We start from the raw sequence: 12143 nt of genomic DNA on the forward strand, positions 1-12143 counted from the left end.
TTGAAACTCATTTTAATGCTGACTGTAGAGTTAAATGTGTTAACTTCCAGAAATTTAAGGAAGAATTTCTGTGAATTCAACAGTATCTACCAGGGTTGTGCACATTACATAATTTTATCTGTCGTTCTATCTATCATTCTATCATTTCATTTGTCTGTCGACAGTCTGTCGTTCTGTCTGTCATTCTGTCTGTCTCTCTGTTGTTCTATCCGTCTTTCTGTTTGTTGTTCTGTTTTACTTTCTGTCATTCTATCCATTGTTCTTTCTATCCGTCTGTTGTTCTGTCTACTGTTCCGTCGATCATTCTGTCTGTCTGTCTTTTTCGAAGCTTTATAAACTTTTTTTTTTTTACCGTCAAACAAAGCTTAGCCAATCATTCGAAGTTTTTCCTGGCAAATTGCTTTTGTAGTTCAAAAGCGTAGTTATGTGAATTTCTTTATATTTCAAATTATTTTACATTATTTACATTCAAGAACAAATTGCAATTTTGCATCCTGTTAATACTGAAAGCATTTACTCTACATTAGTTTATATACATGCATTTTTACCTCCTAAGCTCTACTGCAGCACAGGGAGGGGAACGTCTCTTCTTCCTAAAGCTGCTGATCAGCCATCATTGTAGACCACAAAACCAGTCATAAGGGTCAATTTTTCGAAATTGAGATTTATATATCATCTGAAAGCTGAATAAATAAGCTTTCCATTGATGTATGGTTTGTTAGAATAGGACAATAATAATAATAGGACAATGGCCGAGATAACTATTTAAAAATCAGGAATCTGAGGGTACAAAAAAATAAAAAATATTGAGAAAATCGCCTTTAAAGTTGTCCAAATGAAGTTCTTAAATGCATAGCAGTGTGTGTTCATGATGAGCGAGTGATTAACCCTCAGTGTTTGATGCTAGGCCTCAGCCGTGGCCCTCAGCCCTCGCAACGATGGAGGTAGACGCTATAATGACAACCAGTGGCACCATCTGATCGCTACCAGGAAACAGGCCGTGGGAACAATCATTGTCGACAATCAATACAGCGGTAATGACGCACACGCATATGATATTCATAGGCCAGCCCTGCACACTCACTTCCGTCCTGTTCGGTTATTCAGTGCCTGTAAAGCCCCCCACTTGAACAGATTTCAAGCAAAGGAGTTATCAAGGTTAATCGTTGCCATTCTTTGTGTGATTAGAATAATTAGGCCAAAGAAGCCTCTCCTTTCCTGAACTTACATTTCAATTAAGACTGGAGGTGTGAAGTGGAGTCTCCCGCTTCCTGTCTCAAAGCGGTCTCAGGGGATTTTTCCCACTAGAGGGAGAATTGCTTCATCTCAGTCACTCTTTTGGAGTAATATGACTTTATCTGCACTGGAGCACCAACTGAAACCATTAGAATATAACAATAAAGTTGTTAAAATACTGATGTGCCCTGCTCTGATTATTAGACCAGCCAGGAACAGTCTCAAAAGAACATATTATTTCCTCCAACAGGATCAGCATCAGCCACAAGTGGGAACACCATCATCGGTCAGAACACGGGTGTCTTCATAGGAGGGATTCCAGAGAATTTCACCATTCTTAGACAAGACACTGGTAGTTTATCTCTAAATATCTGATTGACAGTGTCAGTATATCTACAAAGAGTTGCAAGTGCTTGTTATGTGTATACAGGTCAAGCCAAGCTGGTGCAGCAGGGGTTTGCTGGGTGTTTGAGAGATGTGATGGTGCAGAAATCCAGTGGCACTACTTATGCATGGGAGCCTCTGGACTGGGACTCAGCACTTGAAAAACATGAGACCTATGAAAGCTGGGAGGGCTGTCTTGCTGTCTCTGAAGATGGGGCGTACTTCCTAGGACATGGTATGTCCTGCTTTAGTCTTCTTTCACATGGTCTGATAATCTGTAATGTTAATGTTGAAATTTTCTAACTGAGTCTATTTCTTTCATTTTTATATTCAGGGTTTCTGAAGGTCAAGCCTGAAATATTCACTGGAGGAGATTATTTTGAAATATCATTTGAGTTCAAAACTGATCAGCTAAATGCAATGCTGTTGTTCGCTTATGATATAGATGGGAAAGATTTCATTTTGGTAAATTTGCTTAAATCTAAACATTAAGGCTATCAGTCTACTTGCCCTTAATTTAGTGCAATTAATTATTAATAATTAACCAAACTTCTGCAATTAAACAAAACAAATTCATAATAAATGCATTTAAATTTTATACATTTAGATTTCATGACTTTAAACTAGTCATGGCACTTGACTTGTGCTTAATTCTGCTGTTCAAGTGCCACCTCAGTATTGCAAGATTTTGCAAGTAATGATATCTGATTTAGTGAAATTAATTAATTTAATTAACCATATATACTTGCAGAAATACATTTGTACAGTGTCCCAAAACATCATTGTAACTGTTGTTTGTGTCCTCATGACATCCAGGCGGAGCTGCAGGGTGGAGTTCTCTTCTGGGTGTTGCGTTGGGGTGAACAGACGGCAGAGTTGAGCGTATGGGTGGGCCTGTCCTATTGTGATGGGGGCTGGAACACTTTAAGTGTGCTGAAGAGGGGCCCATTAGCGAGTGCTGGCCTCAGTGGCATATATGAACAGGACAGGAAGGGCATAGGTGGCCCTCTGACCATCAGCTCTCCACTCTATCTAGGGGGAGTCCCACCTGGAGTGAAGCACCCAGCCCTGAACAAACACAGCCTTCTGCACGGTGAGTCACTTGCTGTTTATTTGAAGGTTTATTATCTCGAAAACTTCTATAAATAAATAAAAAAATACCCTCTGATATATTTCTCTGACTTGAGTGCAAGCTCTGTTTTTAATTTTGGATTATTCACTATGATTTCTGCAGTAAACTATTTGAGACATTATAGTTACAGAATCATGGTGTTTCAAAATAAATAGAACTGATAAAAATGTTCTCAAAATGTACTCAATCTATCAGGAGTTTACTGACAGTTTTTGTTGCTTCAGATAAATCTGGCCAATTCAGAATGTGACTTAAACATCTTTCTCCCTTTGTCTCTCCTGTCTTTGTCTCTCTTTCATCCTCTTCTGTGCTGGGCTGCAGGTTTTGGCGGCTGCATCAGGGATGTTAGATTTGCGCGTGGGCCTGTCGTAAGCTTGGCGGCCGTGTCCAGCAGTGCTGTCAGAGTCAATCTGGGTGGATGCCTGTCAGCTGACACAAGCGTTAACTGCAGGGGAAACGACTCCATTCTGGTGTACACGGGCAGAGACAGGAGCGCAGAGGACCTGACACTGCAGCCCTTCACGGGTAAAAGCAGCATCTGACCCCTTTTCGCAAGCACATCCCCACCAGCGCGGTAGCCAAGCCTCATTCCCTTCACGGGTAAAAGCAGCATCCAACCCCTTTTCGCAAGCAAATCCCCACCAGCACGGTAGCCAAGCCTCATTGACCCGCAGCTATTTTGGTCTCGCGTTGCCTGCCTTGTCTCTGTGTAAGGCGATTGTTTGTCCTGATTTGTACTTTCTGCTTGGGGTTTGTTATTGTAAAGACCAAACAGAAGAACAACAGAAAATGTCCAGCCCAGCAATGGGTGCAGACACAACACCAGGGGCGCGGAGAGGTCATATCTAAAACAGCAACTGCTGTCCCCTTCATCAGCAACACTGCAAAACTGTTGAGAACTGCATCTTAGATAATACACGCAGACAAATATAGCCGAGGTACCTCTCTTGTGAGTGATGGAGATGGAGTAAGAAACAGTTTGTGTGTTTCCACAACAGACTTACTGTGAGCAGGTTTACACATCAACACTCAGTGAAATAACTCATGAGCCTGTTATTTTTTTGAGACTTAACGGTATAGAGAAAGCAAATTTCTTTTTAAATAGTTTTTTCTTTTTGTTTACAGAGTATTTGTACAGAGTGATGGCATCAGGAGAAGGAGGTTGGACAGCCGGGCCATGGCAGCGGGGGCGCAGCAGAGAGACAGGTAGGACAGGTGCCAATAGGCAGTCAAATGTCAGCAGTTAGGCTTTGGATCTCCCTGGAAAAATCCTATGGTCTGATGTATGCACTTGCCTTAAAATATATATACACATAATCAACATTGATAATGAATCCAAATCAGCATATTATAATGATTTCTGAAGGATCATGTGACACTGAAGACGGGAGTAATGGCTGCTGAAAATTCAGCTTTGCCATCACAGGATAAAATCGATTCAAATAGAAAACAGTTATTTTAAATTGTAAAAATAATATTTCACAGTATTACTGTTTTTACTGTATTACAATAATTTGTAATTAAGTAATTTACAATAATATAATATGTAATTAGGTAAATACATAAAGTACAGTTTATGTTCCCAAAAAATACAGTGTATTCTGGCTACTATTTGTACTTTACAGTAATTTATACTGAGCACACACACTCTTACTCCCTCACCTGTGACAAAAAGGCCTATAACTTAGCCAGCACTACAGGCTCCATACTGATATTTGTTTGTGTCATAGTTTTCAGGCCAACCCATTTTATTCTTATCTGCACAATATATGTAGCAGTCAAGGAGATGAGATGTGCTTGAAGATAGCTTATCGCAAAGCTCTCGGTAAGAGCGTGCATCACACACACTGCCTTATTACAGATGAAGATGCTGTCTGGGAGAGAGAGAGAGAGATGGTGGTGTCCTTATTGAGACAAAGAGGCTCAGATATGTAAAATGATGGTTAAATATTTCATTTAATTGTGCATATTAATTAAGCACAAAAAAACAGTAGACTTTGCAAGCTACATTGGGCTATGAAATATGGCTTCATTTTATGTATTGACACATTTAATTATTATAAATATGTTTTTTTTTTAATAACATATTTGACAGTTACTACAATGCACCTTAAAGTCAAAATAAATTGCCATTTGCCACCCATTTAATTTATGTAATTTAATGCAATTTCTGGTTGATTTTGAAGAGATTAAAGGAAATATAAAACAGGACATGATTTTGCCCATCAGGAATAAGTTTAAGTCAGTAGGCGCGTTTCCATTACAGATTTGCGCAAAACTTTGGTAAAATAATAATACCTATAATAATTATAGGTAAATTATAGCTAATTCATTTTGAATAAAGATTAAGAAGACAATATATTTATTTTCTTTAAAGTAACATAACCATTAAGAAAGTAAATAGGGTCAATTTTGATTTCATTTTAAATTCATTCTGTCAGGCTTCTTTTCCACTCTCTGTATAGTTACACATTTACTTTCTGCCATTCAGTGGTAGTGTTATTGGTTAAAGGCACAATATGTTAGATTTTTTTATTAAAATATCTAAAAACCACTAGAACAGTGTTATATATTTTGCTGACTTGTGTACTTGCATTATCCCAAATGTTTTGAAGAATGTTTAAATCCAGAGAAATAAGCAATTATAACTAGTGACACGGAGCGTGTCTAAAGTGCCATTGTGTCGCCTGCCAATGACGTCATACACCCTCGATTTCCGGTTTTGTTTTGTAGAAAACATGGAAACACCAAAGACGCTTTAATATGTTGTGCGTTTTAATAGACTGGTGACGACCGCACAAAGTAGCATTATAATAGAACTTTCAAATAGGGATGCACCGAAATGAAAATTCTTGGCCGAAGATGAAACCGAACAAAATTAAACACTGGGCCGAAGGCCGAATACCGAACACGGTTTTTCGAGTTTTTTTCCCCATGTATTTTGCCAATTTTTTTTCCACCATTGCATAAATTAAAAAGCCAAAATGTGCTTTTTACTTTTTTGTCTTGCTTTTCAAAGGAAAAAAATAAATTACAAAACAACAATTTAAAAGTATTTAACACTGAACATTTTTAACATTCTAGCAGACACTATACCAACAAAGCACAATTTAACTTAAAATTAATAAGTTAGTAAAATAATAATTTTTGGCCATCAGACACCCTTCTTTGAATGAGGCATGTATTTTTATTTTTTTTACTGTACAATTAAAAGCAGCCTTGCTGAGAAGAGACTTCTTTTAAAACATTAGAAAATATTACTGATCCTAATTTGAACACTATGTGTGAATGTTATAATAAATGTATTAAAACAGAGCTGTAGTAATGATTATTATCATTATTATTGTCTTACTTTTTTATTTTACTGAACAACAGTAAAATTACAATACTAACATTTATGAATGTTGATAAAGTTCTTGCTTTTTCTCAACTTTTATTTTGGCGGAAACACGCAGGAAGACCTCAATGCTTATTTTTGTTGACAACAGCAGGGATGAAGACGACAACTCCCATGATTCCACACTCAGTCACGGTGTCATCAAACTACGCCTTTGTCTATTTGTTTATTTTGAATATGCGCCCTCTAGTAGCGAAAATTACATATTGTGTCTTTAAGGAAACCTCAGTAATTTGTAATACCAGCCCTGTTGGTACAGATGATGAATCACAAAGACGTCCTACTTAAATGTGTATACACCGCATTATAGGTCAGACCAGCGTTTCAGTGGTGGATATATCACACACGTCTGCTGTCTGGCTTGTTTTGACTGTATAAACGAGGGTTAAAGAGATTCTGTAGTCTGTGACGCATCATAAATGATGCTTGTTGCATTTCTGCATATGTTTGACTGTTTTATTTATGCCCCCTAAAATGTGAATCCTGGAGAGAAAGCAAGCCGTCGCTTGATGGGCATGAAATATAGCCCAGAATGAACGCTGCGTGTACAGTCATATTAAATCAGTGCTGAAAAAGTTACAACTCTAATAAATTGTATTTATGCTAATGGTTAGATATGATTTACTGTGTCCATTAAAAGTGAGGAATGTGTGTGCTGCTTTTCTTTGGCCTGACACACACTTTCTCTCCTTCCCAATTGGATTCTCACACTCTCATTCCTCTCCTCCCCCTTACTTTGCCTCTCTCGCTCTCTCTTTCTTCTGCTTTGCTTCTCCACGTGTCTCTCTCACCTATTATTTCCTGTACAGTTCCACAAAGTGTGCTGCCTCCCTCCAGAGTTGGGAGTGTAAATGGTTCCAGCGTGGAGGTGAGCTGGGAGGAGCCGGCGGAGGTCAGAGGTGTAATTGAGAAGTACGTACTGAAAGCGTACAGCCAGGACCATCCCTCCTCACCCCCCATCAGCGCCACCTTCCCCCACTCTCAGCACCTGACAGGTAAGGTTCACACCGTCCGCCTGGAGCTTGGCTCTGACACCTCAGAGACCCCAGGACCATTTTAATAGCTTGAAAAACATACTTAACATGAAGTGATCAGGTTAATTCTTAATAATGTCTTGAATTTGAAGGGAAAATAACATGTTGATTTTGAATTTGCTATTATTTTATAACCTGTGCGAAATGTCTAAAACACCTTTAAAGGAATAGTTCATCCAAAAATGGAAATTGTCGTCTTTTTTGTTTCAGCCCCATGTCTTTCGAAACCTTCCGTGGAGTCTCTTGTAAAAAAAAATACAAAAATAAAAAGTTCACTTTAGTGGAAAGATGGAAAGAACATACTTGGAAACATACTTAAGAACAAAATGAATGTAATGTGCATTTAGTTGAACTTAAGAGAAAGACTTAAGTATAAATCTTTATATGCAATTTCATAATTACTTCTGTTGTCTTTGAAATATGGTTCAGTTGTTCTGTCAAATGTACTGACAAAAATTTATGGTAAAATGAAATATACTTTATCTACTGGAACTTGTATGTCATGTATTTAAATGTATTTGTAAATACACATTTGTAATGATAAAGTTACAATTTAGTACATTAAAGTAAAAATGATAATCAAGTACTTTATACAGTCACATCAAAATAAGTGCACTTTTGAAAAGTTTTAAAACGATTGTTTTAATAATCTTTTGATTTTTTTTTTCTTTTAATAACATTTTTTAAAGACAATTATGCACACTTCTTTTTATCAAGGGGTGACAGAATGTCCAGGCTGTTTTTATACAATTTAAGTCAATGGTGACCATGACTATAAATCAAGATTTTCAGTGAATAGGTAAAAAAGTTTTTAATTTTAGTTTGCTCACAGTGAGGAACATCATGTGGCTTCAGAAGACTCAGAATAAAGTGCACAAGTTTTATGGACTTCTATGGAACTGTTTTGTTCTTTTTGGAGCATGACAGTCCCTGGTCGCCATTCACTTTCATTGTATAGAAGAGAGCAGCCTGCTGAATATCATTTGTTTGTGTTTTTTGGAAGGCATAACGTCATACAAGTTTGTAACGACAATAGGGTGTGTAAATAATACAATTCTTGTTGTTTTGGTGAACTGTCCCTTTAAAAGCAAACGCATTAATGCTCCAGACAGTCTGTAGTCACGGCAGTGTTCCCTATGTGACATTGCAAGTTTATAGACTGAAAATCTGCTTGGTTACTTGAAATTACTTCAAAGAACAAATGAGGATCTTGAAACAACGATTACGTTCTCAGATGACCAATCACCGTGGCTATACTCTGTCTCTGGGCAAAGCGTAACAAGAAGACTTTTTTTTTTTGCCTTGTTCTTGGCACGCTTTAACCCATGCAAGCGTAAGCTGCACTAATTTATGATAGCCGTGACACCAAAAGCAGAATTACACAGGCAGATAAAAACTCCGAAAGCAAATGAGTGGGTAACGAGAGGAGAGCAGGTCAAGGCTCTTAATTGAATTAAAAGACGTCTGACAAAAAAAAAAAGAAAGTTACACTACCTGACCAATTATAGCTCGGCTGGGGTGTTTACCTTCCAACTCTTCCAAGATCTGTCTGCTACATGGATACAGTGGAAGCTAGCCAAAGATTCACTCATACACTCCATTAAAGGATCCTGCCTTTATTTTGGATGACAAATTAAAAAAATAAATCCAGTTTTAAAGTCTACAAATGAATTAAAAGCAGCACTTGCTGAGGTCATCTGTTCTGATTCATAAATCATTACAGAACTGTTATTTATTCAATATTTATAGTCTGAATGTTTGGTTTCTAAATGTCAATCGAATTTAGATGGTTTCATGCACTCTGTAACTAACATTTCAAAGTGCATAACTAATTGTGATTGACAGAAATGTATTTTTTCTCAATGTTAATGTAATGTGGCCCATATTTTCGTTTACTTTAGGTAGTTTTTGCTTATGTTTGTTGAGAATGAGGGACTAATTTGACTGACTTCCAAGTGATAGGTGAACATGTGTCAGAATATAATTTGATTGGATGTCTGTGACCCTATCAAAACAGACCAGCAGTCCACCAGCTCAGAACAAACATTGCTGAACTGAGGCCACGTCTTTAACATCTTCAAAAACAATCACTAAGTGGTTAAAGTCCTGAGCGATGAATTAAAGTCAGAGGCATATCGATCACAACACGGCTGGATAGTGACTTTCATAGCGTGCAAGAAACCCCCTTTAAACAGCATCAGCCACTTTATCCATTAAATAACATCATTAGTGTCCCATATCCGGAATAGCAAAGGCCGTATCACTTTCCATCCGTCTGATTAATAGGAGATATTACTGTTTGATAATAAAGACCTTTTTAAATCCAGACCTATTATCAGAAGTGATGGTTATATTATGCTGTGTTTGAAAAGCCATTGCATTAAGGAAGCGGAGTTGGGGAGGCCCACTTTTTGAAATATGGAAGCGAAAAGAATGACATTTACCTCTTGGTCTCTGAATCGTTCTCTTCCTCTCTTCTTTCACAGGCACTTTAAGTGGCTTGGCTCCTTTTAGCAGCTACAGTATTACCCTAACGGCGTGCACTCAGGCCGGGTGCAGCGAGAGCCCGTTCGCCATCGGCTTCAGCACTCCACAAGAGGGTAAAGTCATTTAAAAGGTCCTGACTCCCACATTTCTTTGATGAATAATAAAAGTGACGAGAGGGGCTCAAATAGTGCCGAGCCATTTGCTTGAAAACTCCAAACTAATTTGATGACAAAGTGCAATGCCAGGCTGTAATTGCTCCGTCTTATTTATTTTTTTATTTCCCTGTCTGGTTCTTATTCCCGTTTTTGGAGAGAGTGGTTTTAGGAACAGGGGTAAGTGCGGGATTGAACTCTTTCCCCTTTAATGACATGCATCTTTAATAGCTGTAATGCAGATTAATGGGCTTTTTAATTGCTGTTACATTGTTCATGCGAGAGCCTTGTCTTAATGTACGGCATCTGAAAGATTAATGAAAGCTTCTTCATTTCACTCAAGCAGAGAAGTAAATCTAAAGACAGTTTGGGCTAAAAAGAATTGATTGTGGAGCCGAAAAGTATGAAATCGAGAGTCAAGCGGCCCATTTCCACCGATCTCGTTCAATCTGGTGAGGCTCGCTCCTGTGGCATGAGCGCACCATAGCAAACATCATTCCTCTCGCTTTCTTTCAACTCTGCCAGGCTCATTCTTTATTGCCTTCACATCTGTCTGACCACACAGGCAAGACAAAGAACCTTCTTCCTCAGTCAGAGAGGGAAAAAATGTCATGTCTATTAAACGAGAGCCTTTTTCCTACATGAAACAGCAAGAATAAAGACAGATTAATTGTCAGCAGCAATTATTTTTTCTGTCTGATTGTAGAAATAGAGCTGGTCCCAAAATAAAATGAGCTCGTTTTTAGGCTGATATTGTCAGATTTCTCTCTTTTAGCAGTGAGTACAGAGGTTGATAAATGTAGATAGCGTTTTAATCTAAGTTGGGCTAAATAGCCTTGTTTAAAGGATAGTATGACATTAAGGGTCATCGTGGAGTGAAAAAATCGATCTGATGTGGACTTGATTACTAACTCAAATGACAGTATTGATTCTCCATGAGGGAAATTTTTAACATTGTTTTAATACCACCTACAGAATCAACTTCATTCTCATCTTACTCTTGATCAGAACATCTTTGACCTAAATTGCTCGTTGAGGCAGTCTTTCTCTGTCACAAATTTGCATTTGATTAGCAACCTAGAAATAGTGCAGAACCTTATTTATATATATATATATATATATATATAATTTTCTATAATTAATCCTAAAACATTGTAAAATATGAAAATATTTATTCGTATTATTTGTTATTTAACCTGTAAAATAATTAATAATAATAATAAAAGATTTTCATATTTTTATCTTTTTTTTTTTGCTTATTACTTAAGTCTCTATGCATTGCTGTCTCTACTAGTTAACATGTGTAATTAACTGTTTGATCATTTTATTAATGTCTTATTTTTAATAGCTCCGGAGGAGGTTCCTTCACCTGCTGCAATCTGTTACCCCAACTCTCTGTCTGTCCACTGGGATCCTCCACTCAAACCCAATGGCATCATCACCCAATATATCCTCTACAAAGACAATACTTTTGTGTACCAAGGCAACTTGACCAGCTTCAATATCACAGGTAAGCAAGACTTAAAATGCAAGAGTTGCCTTTGCTATCTGGTGTCCATTGCTTGAATGGCAAGTGTCCAGTCAGGGTCACGTATACATTAACTAGATTTGTGACCTTTACTCATTCATTAAAGGAATGTTCTGGGTTCATTACAAGCTAAACTATATAAACAGCATTTGTGCCATAACATTGAATACCACTGAAAAAAAAAATAATAATTTCCAGGAAATGTTCTTTGTGCTTCACTTTATCCATGTTTACACATTAAATGCAAGAATTCAAAAAGAAAACAAAAGTAAGAGGATTATTAGCATTTGAAAGACAAAAGAGCAGCTCACACCTTCCCAGGGGTGTTTCTTTGAACCATGTTATATAATAACATGTTATAACTGCCATATTGTAAGGATGAAATGCAGGGCCAGATGGAATTTGTTTATGATATCTTCAGCAAAATTGTGCACAGAGCGAGTCCTGTCCGATGTGTAACTTGCATTTTAAAGAAGCCATTTTTCTGCTTTTTTTTTACACCCTGTAGTCCATGTTAAAGGTTTATTGAGCCAAAATTTTACAATTTAAATTTTACACAACCAATCACGCTCTTTTTGACCCTTAGAACTGAACAGGTTGTTACTGTACCATTAAGACAGTACACAGTATATGTAAATTACCTCTCTTATGATTGGTTAGCCTCTGTGTACTGGCCTAGTTCACACTCATGCCAATTCAAGTTGCAGAAATACAGAATAGATGTTAAAATAGATTAATTTGAGAGGTCATATGTCAATATATACACTCTCACACACACACACACACACACACA

At 37.4% G+C, this 12143-nt stretch overlaps 1 protein-coding gene across 1 annotated transcript in view; it reads left to right on the plus strand.

Annotated features, from left to right (window-relative positions):
* Window positions 1–12143, plus strand: part of LOC107733123 (Usher syndrome 2A (autosomal recessive, mild)) — a 209374-nt gene that overhangs the window by 75300 nt on the left and 121931 nt on the right. The window contains 10 exon segments of the mRNA XM_016544622.1: window positions 908–1034; window positions 1487–1588; window positions 1667–1855; window positions 1955–2085; window positions 2437–2713; window positions 3074–3277; window positions 3878–3958; window positions 6959–7144; window positions 9670–9783; window positions 11171–11332. Coding sequence (XP_016400108.1) covers window positions 908–1034; window positions 1487–1588; window positions 1667–1855; window positions 1955–2085; window positions 2437–2713; window positions 3074–3277; window positions 3878–3958; window positions 6959–7144; window positions 9670–9783; window positions 11171–11332 — 1573 coding nt within the window.

This window comes from Sinocyclocheilus rhinocerous, unplaced genomic scaffold (assembly GCF_001515625.1).
Source record: "Sinocyclocheilus rhinocerous isolate Xijiao unplaced genomic scaffold, SAMN03320098_v1.1 scaffold8, whole genome shotgun sequence".
Classification (NCBI taxonomy): Eukaryota; Metazoa; Chordata; class Actinopteri; order Cypriniformes; family Cyprinidae; genus Sinocyclocheilus; species Sinocyclocheilus rhinocerous.